Raw genomic sequence first — 26,305 nt, forward strand, 5'->3', positions numbered from 1 at the left:
CGTCCTACGCTGATTCATTTTGTTCGACGTTTTGTTGAATGTAGGGCTAATTTTTTGTAGGGTTTTGACGTCTTATACGCAACGCAAAATACATTACAAATTTCTATTTTGATGGAAAGAAATGCATTTAATTTAGCTGATTTTTAAAAATGCATCACAAGTGATCTGCCCCTAGTGTATTCTAATGTAAAATAGATATATTACAAAATAACATTTTCATTGATGTTGTCAAATCGTACCTAAAGATTCCTTTTTGTAGCAATGTTGCTGATGGTACATGCCCTTGGTAGTATCACCAAATACAAATATGTTGTATTTGTATGTATATAATGTATATATTATATGTATATAATTTGTATTTGGTATCACCTATGAAGCGCCTTGATCTATTATTCACTCCGACTAACAGTTTCTTCGGTTTTCAGTAAGTTTTCTCCTTTTCGAATTATGCTTTCCTATGTTACGGTAAATCTCCATTCTCCAAACTGTTAATTGTTTTTAAACCATTTATCAGTAGCCACTTTTCTTGTTGAATAATAGTTTCTGGATAGACAAAATTTTATCCACTTTCTTATTCGAAAAATACCCAATTTGTGGCAGCTGAAATTGAACCGATAATTCCGGTACTCATAAAGGAGTATTTTAACTATAAAGAACAGACATCCATGGTCGAACAAATATTTAATAAAATTTGTGTAAATTTTCGAATGAATATACGTTGAAATACTAGCGCCGTCCCATCAACTTATCCAAACTATCCCAGTTAAACTCATTCCGGAACCGGTTCGGATTTCTGAATGGAGTCATCACAGAGAACAGACATCGATGATCGAACAAAAATATTTAAAAAACGTGTGTAAACATTTGAATTAATATACGAAAAACACTAGCGCCGCCACACCAACCTATCCCAACTATCCGTCAAATCGATTCTGGAACCGGTTCGAAATCCTGGATGGATTCAGCATGGAATCTAGCTCAAAGAAAACAACCGATTCCGACTCTATCGGTTGACGCATTTGAGCTGGAATTCATGCTGGAAGTCCGAATCGGTTCCGGACTAGTTTGACTGGGTAGAGGAATAACCGCTGTCAATTCTGTCGCACTCAGCCACAAAAAAACATGACGACAGTAGCGCACCTGGTTTAGATATCCAAACTACCTTCGAAACCGTTAGAGATTTTACACAAGTTGAATGCTGAAGATGGACGTCTGTTCTCTGTGGAGTCATTATGGATTCCAAATCAAATGCAACAACCGATTCCGACTCAGAATCGGTTGTTGTATTTGATTTGGAATCCATACTGACTCCATTCAGGATTCCGAATCAAATTCCGAATGGTTTGACCGGGATTCGTCAAATCCATTCCGTAACCGGTTCGAAATCCCGAATGAATGCAGTATGGAATCAGGCTCAAAGGAATCAATTCCGACTCAATCAGTTGATGCATTTGGGCTGGAATCCATACTGAATCCACTCAGAAGTCCGAACCGGTTCCGGAATGATTCGAATCGTTCGAATGGGACCCTGTCAAAAAAATGCGGACGAACGTGGTCAGGCGATTTAAACAGTTCGACGTTTAACTCAACTCGGCTGTGCTAATTGCCCCTAGGAATAAATGTAATTTGCGAATGCGATTTAAAGGCAATTTCAACACTTAGACAAATTTTCGGGCGGCTGAAAAGGATTTGGTTGTTTTTGCGTTTTTCAAACAGAGCACAGAGAACAAACGTCCATCTTCATCATTCAACTTGTGTAAAAATTCCCAACGGTTTCGAAGGTACCCAGTAAAGTTCAGCCGGAACTGAACTGGAATTCTGGCTGGTTCCAGTTCGTATTCCGGCTCCAGTGACACAACCGATTCTAACTAGAATCGGTTGTGTCACTGGAGCCGGATTGCGAACTGGAACCAGCCGGAATTCCAGTTCATTTCCGGCTGAGCTTAACTGGGTAGAGAGTACTGACTCCATTCAGGATTCCGAATCAAATTCCGAATGGTTTGGCCGGGTCCCAGTTAAACTCATTCCGGAACCGGTTCGGATTTCTGAATGGAGTCAGCATGGATTCCAAATGAAATGCAACAACCGATTGCGACTCAATCGGTTTCAGAATCGGTTGTTGCATTTGATTTGTAATCCATACTGACTCCATTAAAGATTCCGAATCAAATTCCGAATGGTTTGACCGGGGTTGTGTCACTGAAGCCGGATTATACTAACTAGAGCCAGCTAGAGTTCTGGTTAATTTTCAGCTGAACTTTACTGGGTGAATTGATTGCCTAAAATTTGGCATCCCTGGTACTATTGACGTTAATAACATAATTCCAACATTGTTTTTGTTTACTTATGTGGTTTTCGTTTGAAGCGAAACTGAGTCAGTTCCTAACCCCAACTAGGCAATCCATTAGACGTTTGTTTGACAATTCAGCGGTGGGTTCTGCCAACAAGTCTACTCCTGCGAACAGAAAAACTCGTCCGACAAATAACTTTGTTAGTCCGATTCGTTTGATGTTGGATCGAGTCAACGATATTGTCGGACGTCGCACCCCTCGGAGTAACGTCAGAATAAGTAAACAAGAAATAATCAGCTGATCAGAAACGTCTCATGGATTGCCTAACTGCTGTCAAAATGTATGAACTGACAGCAGTTGGGGTTAGAACCTGACTCAGTTTCAGGTTCAAGCGAAATCGCCATTAACTTCCGTATCTCACAGAAGCACATCGTAATTAAACCGAAATAATTGATTAATATTCAAAATGAGTTCGAAAATGGCCAAAGTAAAGCTGTCCAAAGGCATTCTGGAAATGAAATTTATGTCCCGAACCAGAGAAAAGATCGAAAAGGAAAAGGATGATGCTGAAGGAAGGTAGCTGTGTTCATTATATATTTTATGATTCCATTCTCAGATCTTGCCTTGTAGGGCGTTATATTCCAATGAAATCACCGATAAAATGTTGCACGGTTCCTCCAAATTCATCATCGAGACAAGCTACGTTCCGTGCGAGGACCTAATCGAAGGACGCGTGAGCTACGGTGGAATGAATCCTGAAATCGAACGCATTATTGAGTTGGAAAGGAATAAGGATCTTGCCGCGCTAGTAGAAAAAGAGCGTGCTGAAGCAGCCAAACGACAGAAAATGCGCCTAGACGTACCCGACGAAGAAATGGCTGAATTCTACACCAGTGTTGTGAAAACGGTCAAAAGGAAGTTTGATAAACGCCAAAGCGTTCTACCTTTGAATATTAAGCGAATGGAACGTCCAAAAGACGAATAGATAAACGTAATATCCAGCAATAAAAAATCTTTTTTTAAGTTAATACATACGAATAATGTATTCTAAGCAGCGGTTAGGAATCGTCCATTAGTTTAACCGCTTGTAGCGCATAATTTATTTCTGTGCTTTCAGTCCAACACCAACTGTTTCTCCAAAACTCGAAACACATTCCATGGACTAAAATAGTACTACAGTTGTATGTTTTCAAAACACGTTGCAAGTCCAACGGAGAAATAAATTTATCCCAGTCATGAGTATTCTTTGGGACAAGATCCAGAATATATTCTGCAGCAACAATTCCGCCCAACCAAGAAGCGGTCGTTTTATTGAGTGTAGTGATAAATATCGATCCGCCTGGTTTGAGTGCCATCAAGCAATGCTCGAGAAACATTATTTTATTGCTCACGTGCTCCAGAACTTCTGAAACGACGATGGCATCATACTTCTCTACATTTTTCTTGGAGTGCTCTTCCACTGTTTCCACTTCATAATGAATTTTGCTGGCAATGTTTTGGTCCAGTAACTGAGCATGATCTTTCGCCACCTCAATCAGCTTTTCTCCCGGATCAATACCGCACACATCGGCCCGGATTCGTGCTAACGCTTCTGTAAGAATCCCTCCTCCGCAACCAACTTCTAGTATGTTAATCCCGGATAGGACCTGAGGCGTACGGATCTGCTCTTTTGGGATAAGGCAAGTTGAAATGAGTCCATCCCGAATAAGTGGCACTCGCAGTGCATTCATTGAGTGGAGTCCCTTCAGAGGTCCGGTTGGATCCCACCAGTCTGAGGCCATCTTCGCTAGAGTATCCACTTCATACTGGTCTACATTGCTAGGAGGATTAGTTTTTATTGGGGCTATTTGGGATAAGGATCTGATAGACGGACTAAAATGTTTATACAAATTTTATAATTTAAATAAAATCTACTTTTATGGCACATACCGTATATTGATAACCAACCGGTATAGCACCCGGAAGCGCATCGAGGATAACATTTTTGTGGATAAAGTTGATTTGAAGGAATTCAATCTATAGATTCCTATAGGATGACTTCCTAGAAATGTTAAAAAAAATCTAGAAAATCTGTTCACAACTAAAATTTGTGTAGGTATACAAAACCTATCAAAATATACAAAAAAAATTGTTTTGACAATGCGAGATATCAGCTGTTTATTTTTTTTCCAGAAACTACAAACCCACAAATAACTCTGTCTGGTTACCGCCATAATTCCGGCTCAAATGGACCAACACCTTATGAGTCGGAACCGTTTGAGTCACTTGAGCCAAAGTTCTGTCAGAATTCTGCTATTAGTTCAAATATCGGTTCGGAATCCTGATAATCAACGTTGCCAGATATACCGATTTATATATTTCTAGAGCTTCTATTTAAAACGACATTAAGATTTCTGGCAGCTCATTAACAACCACCCGATCAAACCATTCAGAATTTGATTCGGAATCCTGAATGGAGTCATTATGGATCCCAAATCAAATGCAACAACCGATTCTGAGTCGGAATCGGTTGTTGCATTTGATTTGGAATCCATACCCACTGAGACGTCCAAAAATTTGTTTCAAAATCGTTCAACACGGGTCCAACGATGGACGTTCGTTGAACGGTTATTTGGACGTTGTCCAAATTGGTCCAACGAACGTCCGTCATTGGACAATTTTGAAACCAACCGTTCTTAGAGGGTAATGACTCCATTCAGAAATCCGAACCGGTTCCGGAATGAGTTTAACTGCCCTCTAAGAACGGTTGGTTTCAAAATCGTCCAATGAAGGACGTTCGTTGGACCAATTTGGACAACGTCCAAATAACCGTTCAACGAACGTCCATCGTTGGACCCGTGTTGAACGATTTTGAAACAATTTTTTGGACGTCTCAGTGGGTGGGCACAGATGCAAATTCAAGTCAAAGCAAAATGGGTTTGTTTTCATCACGAAATACCTAATCTCAATCGATTTTTGCAGTGCAAAATGTTTCGTTTTCATCACGAAATAATTCAGCGCCTTATCTTTCTCAACGGGAATAGAAAGGTCAATATCTACAACCCAGTTAAACTCATTCCGGAACCTGTTCTGTCAAATAGATTAAATTCAAATTGCTGCATTTTCAGCATGTTAAATTGCTGAAACTTTCAGCTGGTAAAAATCCGGCAAAATTTAGCTGAAAACGATAACCAAATTTTGGTGTGTGATGGAGCCCAAAAATTGACCGATTGACTTTTATTTAAACCGATAAATACCGATTTTTATATAATTAGGTCACAGAGAACAGACGTCCATCTTCAGCATTCAACTTGTGTAAAATCTCTAACGGTTTCGAAGGTTGTTTGGATATCTAAACCAGGTGCGCTACTGTCGTCATGTTTTTTTGTGGCTGAGTGCGACAGAATTGACAGCGGTTATTCCTCTACCCAGTCAAACTAGTCCGGAACCGATTCGGACTTCCAGCATGAATTCCAGCTCAAATGCGTCAACCGATAGAGTCGGAATCGGTTATTTTCTTTGAGCTAGATTCCATACTGAATCGATCCAGGATTTCGAACCGGTTCCGGAATCGATTTGACGGATAGTAGGGATAGGTTGGTGTGGCGGCGCTAGTGTTTTTCGTATATTAATTCAAATATTTACACACGTTTTTTTTATATTTTTGTTCGATCATGGATGTCCGTTCTCTGTGATTAGGTTTTATAATAATATATGCGGATCAGAAATGCTCGTTATTACTTCGAGTTTTTTCATGAAAACTTTCTAGTATTCATCTTCAAAAGGGTTTTGGTGGTATGTCTATCTTATACATGTAGATACAGTTTTAGATTAAATGCTACATATTGTAGGTGCTTTGAAGCATTGAACATACTTGTGACTGGTTAGCAATGAAAATGCTAGCGTAGGACTTATAATCAATCTAGAGTATTTAATTATCTTAGAATTTTATTTATTTGCACTTATTGTAAAAAAAATTAAAAGACTCAATTGTGCTAACGCATTGAGCCGTTTAAAATAAAACTTTAGATTAAAAAAAATTGAATGTTTACTCAGGTTTTTTAAGAAATTTTTTCTAGCCTAAATGTTTGTTATCTGTGGTGTAACCTAATTTGAAAGTTTTATTTGCACTGAATCTAGCCAAAACCAGATATAGAGTGTATTAGCTAACACTTGTTATACTCAATAGAACTACTAATCAAACAAACGGAATTCGGTTCATTTTTCGACTGGCTTTGCTGGATCCGCGATCTCATTCGCGATCGAATTGGATCATTAAATGAAGAATAAAATTCTCCTTTTATTTCATAAAGCGATAGATCATCTTTCAAAATACAACAATACATAATATGTCCAACCTTCAAGACTTCAGAATGACTGTCATTGTTTAAAAAAAATGTAAACGCGTCCTCGTTTGGCAATATCGGTCTTCCTTGACAGTAAATTTAGCCACATGGGTTGGTATCTTGGACAGTTATCCCAGCAAAAGGATACGGATCAAGCTAGTTAAATTGAAGGTGTTGTCGTGATAATTCAATTTTATGAAATAATTAAATATTAATAATTAAATATTATTTGCGACACCGAAAATGTCATGCCAATTTTTTGATAATGTTTAAAATCAAACCAAAATTTTAGAGTAGTTTTATACATATATTTACTTCAAAAATCAAAAGAAAAGTTAATCGATGGAGCCTTGAGTGTAAAATTGAACGCATTTTCGCTTGATGCCCCCTTCTTCAAAGTTTTTACAGTGTCATCCGGTACCAGTTTCTCAGTTTTTTTTCCATTTTCTTAACATGTCCTTCTCGTCTTTGACTGTCTTCTTACTCTTCCGAAGTTCCCGCTTCTTCATTGCCCAGTACTGCTCCACCGGGCGCAGCTCCGGACAGTTTGGCGGATTCATGTCCATGGACAGAATTGGCCTCATACCCTTCCAGGACACTTTTAGAATAGTGGCATGATGCCAAATCTAGACAAAATAGCGGATCTTCGTCGTGCTGTTGCAAAAACGGCAAAAGGCGCTTCTCGAGGTACTCAGATTTGTAGATCTCGCCATTTACTGTGCCCTTTATCACGAAAGGCTCACTCCTCAGTCCACAAGAGCAGATGGCCTGCCAAATGAGATATTTGGAGGCGAGCTTCGACATTTTCTTCTTCTTAAATTTGTCGTCCACATAGAACTTGCTTTTGCCGGTGAAAAACTCCAACCCCGGAATTTGCTTAAAACGGCTTTTATACACGTTTCGTCGTCCATCACACAGCAGCCATATTTTGTCAGCATCTTCTCGTAGAGCTTCCGTGCCCGAGTTTTAGCCGTCGATTGTTGCCGCTCATCGCGGTTTGGGAAGTTCTGTACCTTGTATGTATGTAGTCCAGCTCTCTTCTTTGCATTTTGGACGTAGCTCTGCGACATGCCGATCTTTTTAGCTAAATCACGGCTTGAGACGTTGGGATTTGCTTTAATCATCCGCTTCACCTTTCCCTCCGTCTTTTTGTTCTCCGGTCCCGGTTTTCTTCCAGCTCCTTTGCCGTGGTCCAATGTCAACCGCTTCTGGAACCGCTTCAACACTCTGGAGACGGTTGAATGGTGAATGTTCAACATTTTTCCCAACTGCCGATGCGACAGGTCAGGAAATTCCAGGTGTTTGGAAAGAATTTGTTCTCTCGACTCGCGTTGGCTCACCTCCATTTTCGTTGAATCGAAAAACACGACTACGAGTTTGACAGCATGTAAACAATACACATCAATGAGAAGGTGTGCAAAATTCGGTTGATTTTTACCCAATGGTAAAAAAGTTATGCCCTGTTGAATGTGTCGCAATAATTTCGTGTTCGCACTTTAACGTTGTCAATTGAAATGTAAAAAAAAACTGTATAAATCTGTATTGTGTATTGAAAATCTGTATTAAATCTGTATTCTGTATCAGGTACAAGCTTAAAAGTCTGTATAATACAGATAAATCTGTATAAATAACAGCTCTGTAGAATCGGTTGTGTCACTGGAACCGGAATACGAACTGGAATTAGCCAGAATTCCAGTTCATTTACGGCTGAACTTTGCTGGATCTGAGCTTGAACAGACCCACTGAGACGTCCAAAAAATTGTTCAAAATCGTTCAACACGGGTCCAACGATGGATGTTTGTTGAAAGGTTATTTGTACGTTGTCCAAACTGGTCCAACGAACGTCCTTCATTGGACGATTTTGAAACCAACCGTTCTTAGAATTCGTAATGAACCGGTTTTTCTTTTATCTGCCCAGGGTGTACCGATTTATCGGTAGTCCTACCGATTTTGGTCTTCCCTACCGATTCACAAACGACCAAGGCAAAACTACCGATATTTTGTTATTCCTACCAAAAACTACCGATTTGGACACATCCAAATCAACATTCATTTTTTGGGTTGGATTTGGTCTGAGATCTGTGTTGTCAGTATTTTAGAATTCTATGTCAATACTACGTTTTTGGGACAACAACCCCGAGGTGTATACAGGTGTACACATTTTTTTTCTATGTGTGCATCAGCTGTCACTTTTTTCGGGCAAACAAGAAGAAATGAAGAAGAAAACAGAAGCACGTGGTCCCATACTTCATTCTGATTGGTTAGTGATGTAAACATTTGCTCTTTTGCGATCCCGGAGGCCATACTTATTTTTACCACGTGCTTACAAGCTTCATTTCGATTGGTCGGTTTGTTGATTATGTTCTTCGCGGTCCTGGGCCGCCATAATTAATTTCACTAGCAACAAACCAATACACTCAAACATGACAAATGTGAACACCTATATACTATAATGCATCTCGCAACAACCCGGCCTACCGATAACTACCGATAAACTTTTAGTGACCCTACCAGGGATACCAGGTATCTTTTTGAAATGTCTTCACATTTTATAAAAAATGTCTTCATTTTTTGTCTTAAACGGCCAGGATTCTGAATCGATTATTGATTTTTAGCCAGAATTCTGCCAGAAATCAGTCAGACATCCGAATAAATTTGCCTTTAAAATGAAAAACACGTCTTCACAACATTTCAAATGTCTTTAAAATGAACACATATCTTCCAATCTGGCATCTCTGGACCCTACCGATATTAAGGAATTCTATCTGGCCACCCTGTATCTGTCAGTTTGGGTAAACAAATCGCTCAACCGAACACACGTGCGTTTAGTTGGTTTTGTTAGAAGGCGTGTTCGGATTTATAATATACAGCGTTTAGATCTTTGTAATTTGTAATTTTATTGAGCACGATAACCTGTTAGTACAGACTTTGAATCAGATCAAGGAAGTTACTTGGATAGTGGTAAATACAAATAAATAAATAAATAAATCTTTATACCGAAGTGAACTGTTCTCGGGGTACAGTACAATTTATCATTAAAGGTAGGTTAAATTAGCCGTAATTGACACAAGTTAAGTCAAATGGAATATATTTTCAAACAGATGAAACCGAAGCCCACTAAGAAACGGCACGATCTGGAGAGCATGTCGCTGGACAACTTTCTGGATAATATAGATGCGGATTTAGACGACGACAGTAGCATGGATGTTACCTCGGCGCCAGAGACTAACCTGGGTCCACCGATTAAAACAAGACTAAAAATGCAGAATGGGGACAATGTTAAGCTGGAGACGAAAACTGTTGATAAGAAGAAGAAAACCAAAGATAAAGTAAGCAAAAGAAAAAAGGTAAAAGTGGAACCAAAAGATTTGGGTTCTGACGCCGAGGAAACCGACGGACAGAAGGATGTGGAGAGAGAACATCAGCAAGCGTTGGCCAAGTTGAAGGGAACTGATCCAGAATTGTATGCATTTCTAAAGCAAAACGACAAAAAACTGCTTAAATTCGGATCAATGTCACAAAGTGATGATGCTAGTGATGATAGTGACGAAGACGAAGATAACGATGACGAAGACGACGTTGAAGAAGGGATTGTACATAAGCTTCCGGACAGGCTGGAAGTTGCTAGCGACGAAAGTGATTTTGAAGATGAAGATGATTCCGAAGATGGAGAAAATGAGGACGATGTTGAGCCAGGAACCCAGAAGAAAATTACGTTGAAACTACTGCAGAAATGGACGGAAGATTTGACTACCTTTCCATTGAAAAACGTGGAGATAATACGTACTGTCTGTAAAGCATTTAATTCGGCGTTGGTCACGGTGACAGGTGAACAGAACGTGATTCCTGCCTACAAAGCGGAAGGTTCTGCTATTTTTAACGGAGTAGTACAACTTTGCGTTCTCCATCTCGGTAATGCCGTTAAACAGTATCTCAACGTGAAGAGCTCAAAGGAATACAAAAATCTAAAAAAGAACAAAAAATTTTCCAAGGTGCAGGCTTGCCTTCGAATGTATCTAACAGATTTGACCAATTTATTAGAGAATGTTTCGTCTTCTAATATTATGAATGTGTTACTGAAACATCTACATCAGTTTTCGTCGATATTGGTATGCTATCCGTCGATTACGAAGCCAATCTTGAAACGCATGATCATAATATGGAGTACCTCTGAGGAGGAATCGATTCGGGTACTGGCCTTCCTTTGTATCATTAAGATTACATGTGGTCAGATGCGACGATTTTTGAGCGATGTCTTGAAAAACATGTACTTGGCCTACGTAAAGAACAGTAAGTTTGTTAGTCCGAATACGCTTCCCGGAATCAACTTCATGAGACGATCCCTAACGGAAATGTTCACATTGGACATGGTCGTTTCATATCAGCATGTATTTCTTTATATCCGTCAATTAGCAATTCATTTGCGAAATGCGGTTATCCTTCAGAAAAAAGACAGTTTTCAGTACATCTACAACTGGCAGTACATAAACTCGCTAAAACTCTGGTCGGACGTTTTGGCCGCAACCCACAATAAGAAAGAGCTTGAACCACTGATTTACCCATTCGTCAGTATAGTTACCGGGGTCATCAAACTTATTCCGTCGGCGCAATACTTTCCACTTCGTTTCCACTGTTGTAAAATGTTGATTGATTTGACCGCCCGAACCCGAATTTTCATTCCGGTTCTTCCATTCCTGGTGGAAGTGCTCAACTCTAGTAGCTTCAACGAAGAACACAAAAAGCTGTCGATGAAACCTGTCAATTTGACATGTTTGCTCCGATTTGCACCGGCTAACATTCAGGAAAATGCCTACAAGGACGCCGTGTTGGATCAAATATACGAGCTTTCGCTCGAATATCTAGCTTACGAGTCGCATTCGATTTGCTTCCCTGACTTGGCCACTCCAATCGTGACCGCACTTCGCAAATTCTGTAAAACCACGAAAGTTTACAAATATTCGCGCAAAATCAAACAACTGAGCGATAAAATCGTAGAAAACAGTAATTTTATCGAGAAGGAGCGCACGTTGCACCCGGTTCGACTGAATGATATTTCCGCTATTCAAAGCTGGGAGGCAACGCGGAAAGCCAACGGAACACCATTGTTGACATTCTATCAAAGTTTCGCTAAGGAAAACGAGAAGGTCAAACGGCGGCAGGCGACACAGTCGGAGGATATCAGCGATTACAATCTGCCGACGATTACGAAGCTCGATAAGAAACCTACTGCGACAAAGGAAGGACCTACGGAACTCTTCCCATCGGATGATGATGATGATGATGATGAAAATGACAACTTTGAGGATGTTGATCCGGAATTTGACTCAACAGAAAAAAAGAAAATTCCAAAAAAGCAAAAGCTAGAACCTAAGGTAAAGAAGACGAAAAAGATGAAAGAAATCGCCGAAAAGAAGGAAACAAAGAAGAATAAACTCAAACCGACCGGAGAGAATGCTGATTTTCCCCTGGAAAGGACGGATAATAACGAAGAAGTCGACATATTGAAAGATTTAACTTTGGAAGATTGGGAATAGGGATCAGTGTTACATATTTCTATAAACAGTTATAGAATACCTTTATTTTTGCAATTTCACTGAAAACTAAAAATAAAGAGATGTTTGTGCTCTAAAACAAATCACAAAAAGAATCGGGTTACATAGCATCATCTACAATTTCACTTTCCTGTAATTTCAAGTAACCTTAATTTATCCCTCGAACTTCCAACACAGACTAACAGACATAACGCTATGACGAAATTTCTCTAAACATATCGATCCGCTCTTTTTCCCACAGCACTAACTCCATCATTTATACACAGTGCCTTTTTCGGAATCTTGTTGACTTACAGCGAAAAAAAGCCCATTATTTTTTACGTGCCTTGATTCTCAGAAGCGGGATCGTGGTGTTCATTTATACAAGGTATTGTTAAGAATAAAGTAGGGTATACGAGCCCTTATTCATCTCATTAGTCACGATGTCACACAATTTCTCTGATAACTCGGCTTACAGTGATTGGATTGCGCTTAAATAGGTATCAACATCTTTGTTTTGTTTATAAGAAGCAGATGAATAAAAAATCTGACTTGGAAAATGTAAAATACTCGCGTTTGAGCGAAATGAAAAGTCGAGTACTACGCACCCTTATTCATCCTACCATGTGAACTAATGCGTTGAATAGAGATAGCAGATACTGCTCTAACTAATGTGTTCAAATGGATGGGATGAATAGAGGAGCTAAGATGAATTAGGGCACAACCTATATTTTTAAGTTATTCAAAAGCACATAGCTTTAATTTGTCGATGGTGTTGTATAAGTTGTAACAGGTGTACTTATGGACTCTGTGTTAATTTATTGGTGTGATCTGTAATTCATTCTAAAGCTTTTGTTATCTCTCGTCAAATTCGACAAGTAGTCATGAAAGTTACAAAAGGTAAGCATTGCATGTCCAAACACGCCACGGCACCGCGTACTGCATTTTAACACCGCAACCGAGTGTATTGAAATGAGCACCCCAAGCCAGTGCTCGATGAGAAGCACCGATACACGATAAACGAAGCACCTGTGTCGGTGGCGGTGTTATACTTTCGACCCGGTGCTTCGATGCTTCGGAAAACACTCGTGCCGGGTGCTTTAAAATTTCTGAAGCACCGGAGCCGAGCACTTCCAACTTCGGATAACACCTCGGAAACTTTGATTTTGCAGCCGTATCAAAGCGAGAATGTTTAAGCCCGCTAGCATATGCACAAAAAGAAAGGAAAAAAGATTTTTCGGTGCAACGGAATAAAAGAGAACAGCAAATATACTTCTATAATCACGGCAGTTTGATTTTTAGTTAGATATGTAATTATAAAATATCCAAAGTCGATGCAAGTATAGATCGCGGATAGTGGATTTTTTTTAATTTTGCGTCTTGGAAATACTAATCAACGAAAATTCTATTTCTTTATCTTCTTGCAAATGTATATCTAATTGAAAGCAAAAGATATGAACTTTGCCATCGATAAACATCTTTTTATTTTTTTTATGATCCCAATCTATACGGATAACGCACATATGGTGCTTTACTTCAATTTGAATCTATTCCTATTGCCGCCATTTAGTTGATCTTTCTATACAACTCAATCTTATTATGGCGTTAGAATTGGGCACACGTTTCGAATTTTCGATCAATCAATCACGAGTATTTCACAGTATTTGGATAATTTTTATTATACGAAACTTTGGTACCAATTTTTAGATTATCTATTGCTGGTCGTAATAATAAAGTATTGAGTCATTTCATGTCGCAAATTCTATTACAATATTTAGCTAAAATAGTGATGAACTGCCTCATAGTGCTTTTTAGGCTGACAAAATGGAGACACTGAAAAAATCAGTTTATCCGGTGATGCTATTACCTGTAAGTCGATTATTCTTGGAAAGTGAATGGGTTACCAGGTTGTTTTGAAAAAATGAATTAATTTCAATTAGAATGTCAAATTACAGTACTAATTTTATCATTGCGGTCAATAAAACGTATTTTCAGAGGAGCTAATCTCATATAAAATTGTAGCCCTTTGCTGAAACAAGGTCATGTATAAGGTGATCATGTTTCTCAAATATTTTATATTCATTCCAAGCACTCCGGCCTGGTAAGTTAAAAAGGAGGGAGGCTTTGCTTTACTCTAATGGAACTGGAATTGTTAATATCATTTGTAGCAAGTTACCTACTGCAGAGAACTTCAGTTTTCAAAATTACTTGAAACACGTTATCTTATGTAAAGGCGTTAGGGCACAATCGAGGTGCGCCCATACGATTTATTTATACGATATACGTCATTACCAGTGCCATTACAAAACTTCTAACATAGCACAATGCATAGAAATGAATTTTGGCCGGACTTCATTACTTTTCTGGCACATAAATATCGCTAGCTAGTGTCCTAGTCCTTATCAGTTCTTCGATAGGTATACTATATAAGCTATATTCATTATTCCGCATGTAAACTCAATAAAACAAAGACAAATTTAGTTGACAAGATGGTAAGTGATCACTCAAACCACATTCTGGTGATGCAGTTTGAAATCTGAATACTAGATTTTTGTCTTGCTATATTCTGCATTTGTAATAATTGATCCGATACTTTGTCCTTTTTATATCTATTCTGCTTTAAGGTATAAAAAAGCCAGCTTCAAATAGGGTTTTTACAATTTGATCGGCAAAATTTAATTTCTGCATGCAATTTAGATACATAAAATTTCATTTGACTGTCTAAGGAGATTTCAATTCTTGCACAGTATAGTGGGTAAGTAGACTTACCAGTCATAAAGAGTATAACTGTACTGGAAACAGTGATCGATGTAAGGATATGCGATGATTTTTGCTGATACGGTCGGGCATCTATCATCGACATAACTTTTTATAGTCCGTCGGAGATGGCAAACATGAGTTGAAGAGTTTGTGAAAACTAAAAGCTAACAACATTCTTAAGAAATGATACTTGAATTTGGCTTGGTTCGTCAATAGACCATCGGTATAAATTGTGTTGAGTTTGTGTAAGTCATAGAAATTTAAACGCGTATGTAAATGATATGTTCCCACGCGAGTTGACTTTATTCGCTTGCATATTATCATATGATAAGTTGTTTCTTTTTACTTTTACTGTAAATTTTGACAAATAAACAGTATATTTGATTGAATTTATTAGAATGACAAAATAGGATCAGATGTAATCGGGAGTTGGTCTGATTTGCATTGAATTCTAAAAATTGCAATACAATCTAGTTGAATCCACTCACATTTTCTCGAAAGGTAGACTGAAAATATTGGTCCTAAAGTTTTTGTTTAATTCATACACGGCACTCATGAAGTCATTTGATGTTAGCTGAAGCCGCCACTTTTGAAATTTTACTAAAATACTGCAATTTCATGTTCGATTTTGCCTATGCGGAAACAAAAGAGAATTTCCATAGATTTTAAATAATGATCTTGCTACCTAGAGTTAAAAACTAAAATGTTTTCTCAATCAGTGACATATTCACTTTCCAGACTGATGGCTGGAAACATAATTTCTTTTTGAGGTTATGACTAAAGCTGAATACTTTACAGGATACTTAACGACCTTGACTTATACTACTTTTTCAGAAATCATATTTTTATTAATTTTATAATGACGGGACATTATTTTGAGCATTTCGAGACAAATGAAAAATACAACCGTCAAACTGGGAACTTGCAACACTTCTGACTTCCTCTGTTAATGTAAATTTAGCAACGGTAATAATAATTTTAACAATTTGGAGTCAAAAGTCTTAAAATTATACAAAACATATGAAAGGTGTTGACTGAATAAAAATATTTAAAATCAACATTTTTTCTACAACGCATTCCTATTTGCTTTTCAATTTAATTTAGGCGCATATGTATTTCCATACCTGAATAAAATTTTCAAACTGAGCTATCTAGTACTAAGTAGCGGAAAATTTTGACACTTTAGTCTTTCAATGATACTTTTAGTAATACAAATGTAGAGGTTACAATCCAATCGCTATTAATCGTTAAATAGTTAGTCTCAATATTAATTTTTTTTAGTTCTTAGAAGAGAATTTTCTCTTATTTGTAAAGAATACAAATGACCGGACGATATTTAAATTTCGAAGTGCAGAAAAATCTTTTTAATTTTGATACTGAATAAAGGTCAGTTATGGTTTTTAAACGTAATACTCGGCCTAAAGTTGTTTGATGTAAGAGTTGGCTAAGATGTACAATTCGACTCCAGTACCAACGCCAATTTAAATCCATTCATTCATCCATTTATAATTCCTACTTGCATACCTACTTAATCCTTCCTTGCTGTAAAGTGCATTACAGATTCTTCAAAGTACCAAGCTCGTTCATGCATATGAACGCACCAAATTGCTTTGAGCCACTTACCAAGCGACAGCAATAGCGCGGCGATAATTGCTACCGAAATATAAGCTGCCGTGTTTTACGAATTTGAAAACACTCGGTACGGTGCCTGCCGATGTCAGAAACACCTCGGTTGCGGTGCCTGCCGAAGTCAGAAACACTCGGGTCGGTGCTTTGCCGAAGCAACGAGCACGGTGGTTAAATATCATGCGCTGGCACCGACACCGGTGCCTTGGTATCGCCGACCGGTGTCTGCTGTTGAGCACCGGTACGGCGTGCCAACTTCAATGCTCTTGATGGCGTGTTTATTGGTAGAAGTGCCCACCATGCAGCACCGTTCGGTGCTTTTGCCATGCCTGTACCATCGAACTGCTTAGTAAGCAGTTCGATGGTACCCATCAAAACTATCGCAGCAGGTGTGGCGAAGCTCTCGATTTCGTTTGGAAGAAATGCAACAGTTTCTGAAATGGTTACGGCATTGGAGGTCAAGCAGTTTGAACCTAGTCAATCCAATACGTTGCCGATGCATCCAAATCCGATCACGAAGGCGACTATATTGGCGAAATAAGCGTGGTCAGCAACTTCACAATCGTGCTTAATAAAGTCGCTTTTACAGCTAGAACTTCAAAAATTAGACGGGCTTTCGAGCAACAGGAGCCAGAGAAGCGTAGAACTCTGGAGCAGGAGGAAGCAAAAAGACGACGAGATTTTGAGCTGAGCGAGGCGGAGAAGTATCGTGAATACATCAAACAGAAGTATGCTCTACTTGAAGAAATGTCGAACCGGTCTGATTGAAGTCGCAGTGAGACGGCGAGCAGAGTTGATGATTGGATGTACAGCGTAACTGTTCTACAACAAAGAGGACGGAAGGTCACTCAGACCACTGGCGCCTTCAATCCACAGCGACATTCTACTCAGCATCAATTCACGTTTGTGGAGCATGGTACTATTCCTATTCCCCGAAGACATTCACTAAACGTGGGTTCCATTACTGGAGGCGCATGTACTATTGAAGATGATTCAATGGTTCCGGTAGACCGAACTCGTTCCCGTACCGATTCTACGATCCGCTGTAGCGGACACCTGCTCTCACGATCCGGACGAATGACGCAGCAAGTTAGTCGATTGCCAGTAGGCGAAAAATACGACACGGAATCTTGCCAGCTCAGCAAGAAGCAGTTGGCCGCACGTCAAGCGATTTCAAATCTTTTCGGGTAAACCAGAAGAGTGGCCCATTTTTATTTCAATCTACAATAGTCTTGCGGATGTGCGGATTTTCTGACGAAGAGAACATCATCCGGCTTCAAAGGTGTCTGAAGTGAAAGGCTTACCAGGCGGTACAAAGTCGACTATTTCCCCACTGCGGAAAGATAAGTTGGAATGTACAACATTTCTCTTGCACAACAAATCTTTCGCACGAATTATCAACCGAGATAGTGCTTGGGATGAGTTGGTGTACGGAAAAGGATGTTTTTATGTACAATGTTGGATGGAATCGCTACGACCGCACCTTACTATCAGGTCAAGGTCTTCCGTGTGCTTATGACGATCTTCGATCCCCTTGGTTTAATCGCGCATTACCTTACGTATCTCAATGTTCTGCTGCAGGATATGTGGCGTTCCGGTACCCAATGGGACGTAGAAATCAATGACGATTTGTACAATAAATGGAAAATTTGGCTAATAGTTCTTCCGTAAGTCGAGCAGGTTAAGGTTTCACATTGCTATCAACTACGAACACCTTCAGTTGATGGCGTTGAATCTTTCAGCTTCAGGATTGATCACTCAACTCTCTCTCTCTCTCTCTCTCTCTCTCTCTCTCTCTCTCTCTCTTTTCTCTTTCTCTGTGCAACGTTTACAACTTAAAGTGCTGCTACTTTCTTATATTGGGCGTAGTACGCACAGAAAAATGTATTGTAGGTACAATATTCTGATTCAAGTTCAATAATGATTATTATTCCAGGGGTAATAATATTCATTATTTATTTCAATCCGTATTGATATTTCCACAAAAAAAACCTTTTTTTGACACGGTTAGGGTAACGTTAGAGCATAACTGAGCCGTAGATCATAAGCTTTCACAAAAAAAAATTAAAAATAAAGCTAGGCTGCATATAGGATCAAAGTCAGCCTAGAAGAGTACACATTTGATTCAACGTCAGATGTTGCATCAAGTTGTCAGCTCCTATTCTACAGTTTTCAAAGTATCAACCTGCAGCTTATTTTGATGGTGCAAATTATTTTAGATTTTCAACGCATAAGTGGTGATGCGAAGTATGTTATTTCGCATCTTAGAGGTTTGTTGTCTTCAGCAAAGTTTCAGAACGCTTAAAACTAACGTTTTAAAAAATTTAAAACTGAAAAACCCGTATCTTTCGTAAACCGGTAACATGACGTTTTTTGAAGTGAAACAAAAAATTGTTCAGTAGAGGGTTAACTCACCATTCGATGGCCACTACACACATATTGAATATATATAATTTCAGATTGAACAGTTCAGCAACTGTATGCAATGGCGCTGGGCTTGTGGCCTTCGACTGGAATGTTGCATTATGATTGGTTTGGATGTCTTCGAGGTTGGTTGGTAAATGTGTACACCTGTGACAAGTGGATTTTACTAGTTATCAACTTTTTTGAGCTTGAGCATGAGCCTAGCTCAGAGAAGGAGTGCTCCTAATGGATAGTTAATTATTGAGGATTTTTTGTACGATTATATAACTCGAACAAGCACACCGGCTCTTAGAAATGCTGAGTAGCCTTCCCGGGTCGGTGTGATCTGTTCGAGTCGAACCAGATGGACATTTGGTTCGAGCTAACTTTCTGGGGCTCCTTCTAGTGAATCGTCGATAAAAGTAGTTTATGTAGTCGACTTCTAACCTTGAACATCACGATACACAGATGCTTCTGCGTACAATTTATTTATTTTTTATATTATATCGACATTTAATTAACAAGATACTGGAAGGTGTGTAATATTTTTTAATATTAAGAGCATAGTACTCAAAGAAGCGCAAGAAGGTTAAGGAAGAAAGTGTAGAAAAGCGATGAATAGGGTCATATGAGCAAGCTTAGAGTTTCCCCGTGTTTTAACCTTTTGTCTTCTACATGCACGAGTCAGGATATTTTGGCATTAAATGCGAATCACTTGAGTCTGCGGCATGTCCGGACAAGCGTAAAGTCACTAAAAGACTTATGTTGTCGAAACCGGCTAACTATTATTTCGTCGTTTTCTGCAACAAAGCATTTTTGTGCATAATAAATAGTTGGTTTCGTTAAATTTCGCGAACTGAAGAAATGGCGATTTAAGGATCAAAAATATTCGTTATTTAACATATTTAGTGTACGTTGCATGAAAGTTATCGTCGGTAATGAAACTATTTTTTGTGAATGAAACAAAATATGTTGTATTTTTACTAACTGTTTCTAGTGTACTTTTCGTACATTTAACGAAATATTCTGTGATGCTAGTAAATTTATTCATTAGTTGAACGGTTACTTTCTCGTTCAAAGAACGAAGGTTTTAGTATTTTTACATACGATTTTTTCATCCGATCTTTTCGGTTCAGTTTGATTAAAAAATGCTGATCTGGCAGTTGATTGCACGAAATTTATTTGCAGTAGATTTACAAATAAATCCGTTCAGTGACATAATTTTTTGCACATAAATATTTTGGGAATATTTAGGGACAAAAATTATTCATATTACGAAAGGTGTTCGTAAATATTAGAAAGATTCTCGTAAATTTCATCAAACAATTTGTTTTACTAGTGAAACCGATTAGTTTCTCGGTATTTATTTTATTTGCGGAAGCCCCCGAGCGCTACGATGCAGTCACGCTACCACCCACCCAGTCACCAAATTTTCTGGCAGAGACCTGCCAGATTTCTGTTAGTCTTGGTTTAGTAGCCCTGTCAGATTTCTGCGTTCAACCTGTCGGGTTAGCTGAACTAGGGCGAACTCGATTTCGCTCGCGTTTTCTGGCAAATTTTGACAGGAACTGAGCAAAACCCTGGCACAACTGCCATAACTTTGTCAGATGTTTTGCTCGATTCGTGCTAAAATTCTATCGGGTAGGAATTGCCAGCAGCTTTGCACGGTTTAATTCCGAGTTGTGCATGGGTTTTGCTCGGTTCCTGTCAGAATCTGGCAGAAAACGTGAGCGAAACCGAGTTCGCCGTAGTTCAGTTAACCCGAGAGGTTACGCACAGAAATCTGACAGGGCTGCTAAACCAAGACTGAAGGAAATCTGGCAAAACGGTCTTTGCCAGAAAATTTGGTGACTGGGCAGACAGCGACCAGCTTAGTCGTCCCGGCACTGCGTTCGGAGGTCGTGAGGGGGTCTTTCGAACTCCCTTCTCACGCGAGTAATTTGCTTTAAATGATAACATACTCCCTGAAAATCTCTTGCTTCATAGCACGCCGTCGCAAACAACACCTGATTTCCTGACACGTCTACTACCAGAACGTTCGTGGAATAAAAACAGAAACACAGGCCTCACCTTGCTTGCCCTCACCTTCTGCGACTACGACATTATCGTTCTCACTGAAACCTGGCTACGTGATGATATATTAAACGCCGAGTTCACGACGAACTACGCAATCTACCGATGCCATCGCAACTCATCTGTTATTATAGCGATAAAGAAACATATAGCTGGGACTGTATTAAAAATGCCAGGATGTGAATGTTTGAAACAATTTGTTGTGCGCGTTTCAGTGACAGGTAGATCGTTAGCATTCTGGACAAAGCTAATAGACGCGACAATGAACTTGTAGGTGATTACGATCTCCCTCATCTTTGTTGGGTTTTTGATGATGATTATATATTTGAAAATGCAACTTCGGAACAAGAGACGGCCATCACAGAAACGTTGGTCGCTGATGGCTTGTATCAAATCTGCTCTCTTAGCAAGGTGAATGGAAGACCTCTCGATCTAGCCTTCGTTAACGATACGGACGTTTTTGCACTGATTGAGCCTCCAACATCTATACTGAAGGAAGATCCACACCATAAACCATTCGTTTTAAGATTTGATTTGCCTTCTGATGATGGTGAAGTTTTTGATACAATTAACGACTACCTCAACTTTGACTTTACTCGATGCAACTCTGATGAACTACTCAATTGGCGTGAGATGCTGGCTGGAAATGATTTAAATATGGCAGTTGCTGCGTTCTATGATTCCATATATGGGGTTCTTCGCCGTAATGTTCCTAAAAAAACTGTCAGCAGAAAAGCAGATTTTAAGTTTCCGTGGAGGAACGCCGAGCTTGATCGTACACAACGTACTTAAAAAAAACAACGAAAGCGATACTTCCATCATAGGACCGACGACAATAAAATTATTCTTCGTAAAACTAAACTGCAATATGAAACAGTCCGGAATAGTTCTTTCGGTGAATTTTTAGCCAAGTTCAACGCAGCCTTGTCTATCTTTAAAACAAAAATTCGCAGTCCATAGCCAAGTCGGTAGACCTTTTTGCAGATCGCCTCCGAGATGTATTTACCAGCGCTCTTGTCTATCCATCGCAATAGTATCTTGAAACATTGCCAACTCATAGTATCAACCTTCCCCTCCTAACGTAAATGATACCGATGTATTTAGCGCTCTGTCCAGCGTTGATCCGTTGTAAGAGCTTGGTCCGGATTTCTTGCCTCCTGTGCTTAATAAACATAGTGCCCGAGCACTTTCTGCACCAGTAAGTATTATTTTCCAGCGTTCAGTCTCAGAAAATGTTATCCCAAGTGTATTGAAAGAATCTGCTATATTTCCTATTCATAAAGCTGCAAACATGCACAATGTTAAAAACTACAGAGGAATCTCGCTGCTGGTTAAAGCTCTGGAAAAGTTTGTCTACAATTCGATGTTCGCTGCTTCTTCCAACAAAATTAACGTCAACACGGATTTGTAAAAAAACGTTCCGCCACTTCGAACTTGATGACGTACACAAGCTTTCTAGTTCTAGCTGTAGAAAAACGTCAACAAGTGGACGCTCTATATTTTGATTTCGCGAAAGCATTCGACAAGGTGCCCCACAACGTTGAAGCGACTAGGTTTTTTTGGATGGGTAACCAGATCAGGCTGCAATCTTACCTCTCACAATGATCCACCTTCGTCAGAATTGGCTCCACACGCTCAAGCACATTCGAAACACCGGCCGGTGTGCTTCAAGGAAATCGCTTAGGGCCTCTGATCTTTCTTTTATTCATCAACGATCTCTGCAGCCGCATTAAGTCTGAAAAACTATTCTATGCTGATAATTTGAAAATCTTTTGTTTAATTACCTCAGTACTCGACTCTGCTGTGCTCCAAGACGATATAGCCAATATAGAAAAATGATACTTGCTGAACGGCATACAGAACGGAACGTCGGTAAATGTAAGGTAATAAGTTTTGGTCGTTCGGTAACTCACAGGTGTTGCGGATATACCCCTCAAGCCTGTGTCATCCAGATGGAGGATTCTATCCGTGTTATTCGACAGAAAACTTCGAGCACATCACTGCAATAACGGCGAAGGCTTTTGCAACATTGGGTTTTATGAAACGGAACACAGTCGATTTTATGGTTTTCTACGCTCTGAAATCTTTATACTGCGCACTGGTCTGGAGCACCTTGGAGCATGATGTACAAGTATGGGCGCCATACAACGCCGTTCAAAGTAACCGGCTGGAGTGCGTTCAGAGAAGGTTTGTACGATTTTCTCTCATAAAACTGCCTTGGATCGACCTTATTCGTCTTCCGCCGTATAATAATAGATGCATGTAGCTAGATTTGCCAACGATAGAGTCTCGCCGCACTGTCTTGCAAAGAATGTCCATTTTCGATATGTTGTCGAACAATATTGATTGTCCCGACATTATCTCAAAGATTAATTTGTTTGCTCTTCCTCGTGGTATAAGGAATCGTCCGCTTCTGTGGATACCGTACAGCATATGACCAGAATTATCCGGTGGCCAGGTGTTGTAGCAAATCCAACGAAACTGCTTCAGTTTATGACCTCAATATCACTAAATCTAGTTATAAGTCAGCAATTAGGCATTTTAAACATTGATACTAGCATTGGCATTAAGTGTAATCTGTACGGTAAATACCGAAGACGTAATAATAATAATAATTTATGAAACAAATAAAAGTAATAAAAATAAAAACGTTTTCATAGAATTACGAATGATTCATCCTATGTATGAAAAATTCGTATATTTTACGAAATGTTACTGTATAAAAGCTATTCGTAGCGGATTTACGAATTTATTCATTCCGTGTGGTCTTTTGATATATTTTACGTGTATGTATGGTGAATAGGCTGTCCCAAAAAAATCGATGTTCGAAAAGTTATGGTGCTCAACCCTATAATGAAAGATAAGCACATTTTAAGCACTTTTGTAGAACAAATCAAGTTTCTAAAAAATCATCTAGAGGTTCCGCAAGTGCGATTTATGAAAAATGGTCATTTTTTAGCAAAATTGTCGTATATAAGCGGTTTTCGCAACTTTTTCAAAGCCCAATTATTTTTAATATATTTTTTCATTTTTCTGTGGACCTCAGAGAAAAAATCCCATTTAAAAGTTTTTTACAAAAAGTCCTTATATTAATTATAGAACCTCTTAATCATGGCGAAAAAAATATTTTTTTGGTTAATTTTGAAGAAAATCCACACAAAACGAATGTGAATAATTTTTTTTCAATAAACCAAAGGCATGTTTTGGAAAGTACTGTTCATTGCAAAAATTTTCGTGAACAAATGTTGTGAAAATTCGGTCGAGGGGCTGAGATATAGCATTTTTAGTAAATGCTTTCAAACCATGAAACTTTGCTACATTTTTTGAATTGTTCAATATCTCAACCGTAACTTGACCAGTGTAGGTATATTGGGTGTCAAATAAAAAGGATTTTTCTCAATCTTACAAAGCATTTTCATATGTGGAATCTACCATCTTATTCTAAGGTAGTTATTGAGAGATTTATGAGATTGTGCATGATCAACAACTTTTTCGAATAAGAAGTGATAACACCAATATTGCTATAACCTATGTAACATTCACGATTGATTAGATTTATTTATTAAAGTGAATGTATGCTAAGTCTTGTAATAAAACACTCAAATTGAAACTATTTGATATGTTATCGAATACATACGGCCTGATTGAAGCTTTAGAAGATTTATTTTGGCTATTTCTGTTTTTGGCGATAGTAACATTTCGTTTGTATCAATACCATTCTTTGAGCCATCTTTGTTGAATTCTTCACATGAAGCTAATAATCGTACAGTTTGATAATTACTGAAATATTTTCCGAGCATGCTCAAGATTTCCGAGCAAACTTTGACATGCCTAAAACGATTCTTGGTAGTCCGTGCTGATTGATCGGTGTTAAAGCCAAGTTGTATCGAAAAATTGGAGTAAAGTTTGGATAACATAATCTGGTATCGTGGGTTCAAAATATTTAGCTTAATCAGACATCCATGATAAAATTGATTGTAAAAGCTTTAAAAAGAAAAGTACTGGGAAATTTTTGATCAGAGTAAAACGGCTCGAATCTCTGTACGCTACCAGATTAAGTTGCCCAAAATATATTCCAATATCTCGGTATAACTGGATTTGTCTTTAACACAGATCAATCAGCATGGACTACAATGAATCGTTTCAAGTATGTCAAAGTTTGTTCGGAAATCTTAAAGTTAAACTGAAAATGGTATAAAAATTTACAACGAGATAATTCAATTTTCTCTACTGCGTTTGCTAAATCTTTACTAAATTCAATCAGTAGTACTAATACTATATAAGCTAATTTTCATGGCAAAAATTGGTGAGGAAATAAACTGCTATTTTCGTGTTCCTGTATTTTCCCGTTCAAACTTAAATGACAGTAACGATCGTACTGAAAGAACTGTAGCTTTATGTGGAGAAATATACGAGAAGGGCTCTATAAATGACACTGATAGAAACGAATTATTACTGACTATCACCCAAAATACGCAGAGTCAAAATAGCTTCTAAAACTTGAATCATGCCATATTTATTCGATAACATATGAAATGGATTCATTTTGACTGTTTAATTACAAGACTTAGCATACATTCACGTTAATAAATAAATCTAATCAATCGTGAATGTTACATAGGTTATAGCAATATTGGTGTTATCACTTCTTATTCGAAAAAGTTGTTGATCATGCACAATCCCATAAATCTCTCAATAGCTACCTTAGAATAAGATGGTAAATTCCACATATGAAAATGCTTTGTAAGATTGAGAAAAATCCTTTTTATTTGACACCCAATATACCTACACTGGTCAAGGGACCATTCATAAATTACGTAACGCTTTTAGGGGGGGGGGCAGGCGGTACAACAAGTTGTGACATGTTGTGACATAGGGGGAGGGGGAGTTAGCTAGATCGTTACGTAGAATCTTGCTTAACCTAGTATGAATCACGAATAAGTCCACGAATCGGAATAATGCTAACGAAGTACTGAACTAGGTCATGGATAGAAAAATGAATTGGAAATGACAACGCAGAAAGCATGACTGGAATATTTATATATCTCTTCATAGATAAAAGCACTGTGGGGGCTTTACGAAAGAAAAATTGCACTTAATCACAAAACATACGATTTTTGTGCACGGTTCTAAATTGTAACGTGTATAAGTGATTGTTACAGAACGCATGACAAGTTATTCAACAATTAAGACATACATTTCTCAACAACCTAATGTACTTATTAACGGATATGATACTTAACCCTACTTGAGACTTTACGTTGTACGTACTTTACGATCAGTAAAAAAGCTGAAA

At 38.5% G+C, this 26,305-nt stretch overlaps 3 protein-coding genes across 3 annotated transcripts; 2 read left to right on the plus strand and 1 right to left on the minus strand.

Moving 5' to 3' along the window:
- Positions 1-2,754: 2,754 nt before the first annotated feature.
- LOC131692054 (M-phase phosphoprotein 6-like) lies at positions 2,755-3,355 on the plus strand. Its single transcript, XM_058978899.1, has 2 exons — positions 2,755-2,867; positions 2,922-3,355. The coding sequence occupies exons 1-2, from the start codon at positions 2,758-2,760 to the stop codon at positions 3,274-3,276; spliced, it is 465 nt and encodes a 154-aa protein (XP_058834882.1). The 5' UTR covers positions 2,755-2,757; the 3' UTR covers positions 3,277-3,355.
- On the minus strand, positions 3,350-4,391 carry LOC131687179 (ubiquinone biosynthesis O-methyltransferase, mitochondrial-like). The gene is made up of 2 exons (XM_058971232.1): positions 4,221-4,391; positions 3,350-4,163 (listed from the first exon to the last, which is right to left on the minus strand). Exons 1-2 carry the CDS (start codon positions 4,271-4,273, stop codon positions 3,350-3,352), a joined length of 867 nt encoding a protein of 288 aa, XP_058827215.1. The 5' UTR covers positions 4,274-4,391.
- Positions 4,392-9,419: 5,028 nt separating this feature from the next.
- LOC131691522 (nucleolar complex protein 2 homolog) lies at positions 9,420-12,257 on the plus strand. The gene is made up of 2 exons (XM_058978029.1): positions 9,420-9,657; positions 9,718-12,257. Exon 2 carries the CDS (start codon positions 9,718-9,720, stop codon positions 12,148-12,150), a length of 2,433 nt encoding a protein of 810 aa, XP_058834012.1. The 5' UTR covers positions 9,420-9,657; the 3' UTR covers positions 12,151-12,257.
- Positions 12,258-26,305: the final 14,048 nt, after the last annotated feature.

The sequence above is a fragment of the Topomyia yanbarensis genome, chromosome 3, assembly GCF_030247195.1.
Source record: "Topomyia yanbarensis strain Yona2022 chromosome 3, ASM3024719v1, whole genome shotgun sequence".
NCBI classification, from domain to species: domain Eukaryota; kingdom Metazoa; phylum Arthropoda; class Insecta; order Diptera; family Culicidae; genus Topomyia; species Topomyia yanbarensis.

What these genes read in the sequence shown, in the direction of transcription:
- LOC131692054 (XM_058978899.1), top strand. Translation starts at nt 2,758, where the DNA reads ATGAGTTCGAAAATGGCCAAAGTAAAGCTGTCCAAAGGCATTCTGGAA. An exon ending in AAGGATGATGCTGAAGGAAG is followed by an intron (nt 2,868 to 2,921) that starts GTAGCTGTGTTC and finishes CTTGCCTTGTAG; the next exon opens with GGCGTTATATTCCAATGAAA.
- LOC131687179 (XM_058971232.1), bottom strand. Translation starts at nt 4,273, where the DNA reads ATGTTATCCTCGATGCGCTTCCGGGTGCTATACCGGTTGGTTATCAAT. An exon ending in CGGTTGGTTATCAATATACG is followed by an intron (nt 4,164 to 4,220) that starts GTATGTGCCATA and finishes TAAACATTTTAG; the next exon opens with TCCGTCTATCAGATCCTTAT.
- LOC131691522 (XM_058978029.1), top strand. Translation starts at nt 9,718, where the DNA reads ATGAAACCGAAGCCCACTAAGAAACGGCACGATCTGGAGAGCATGTCG.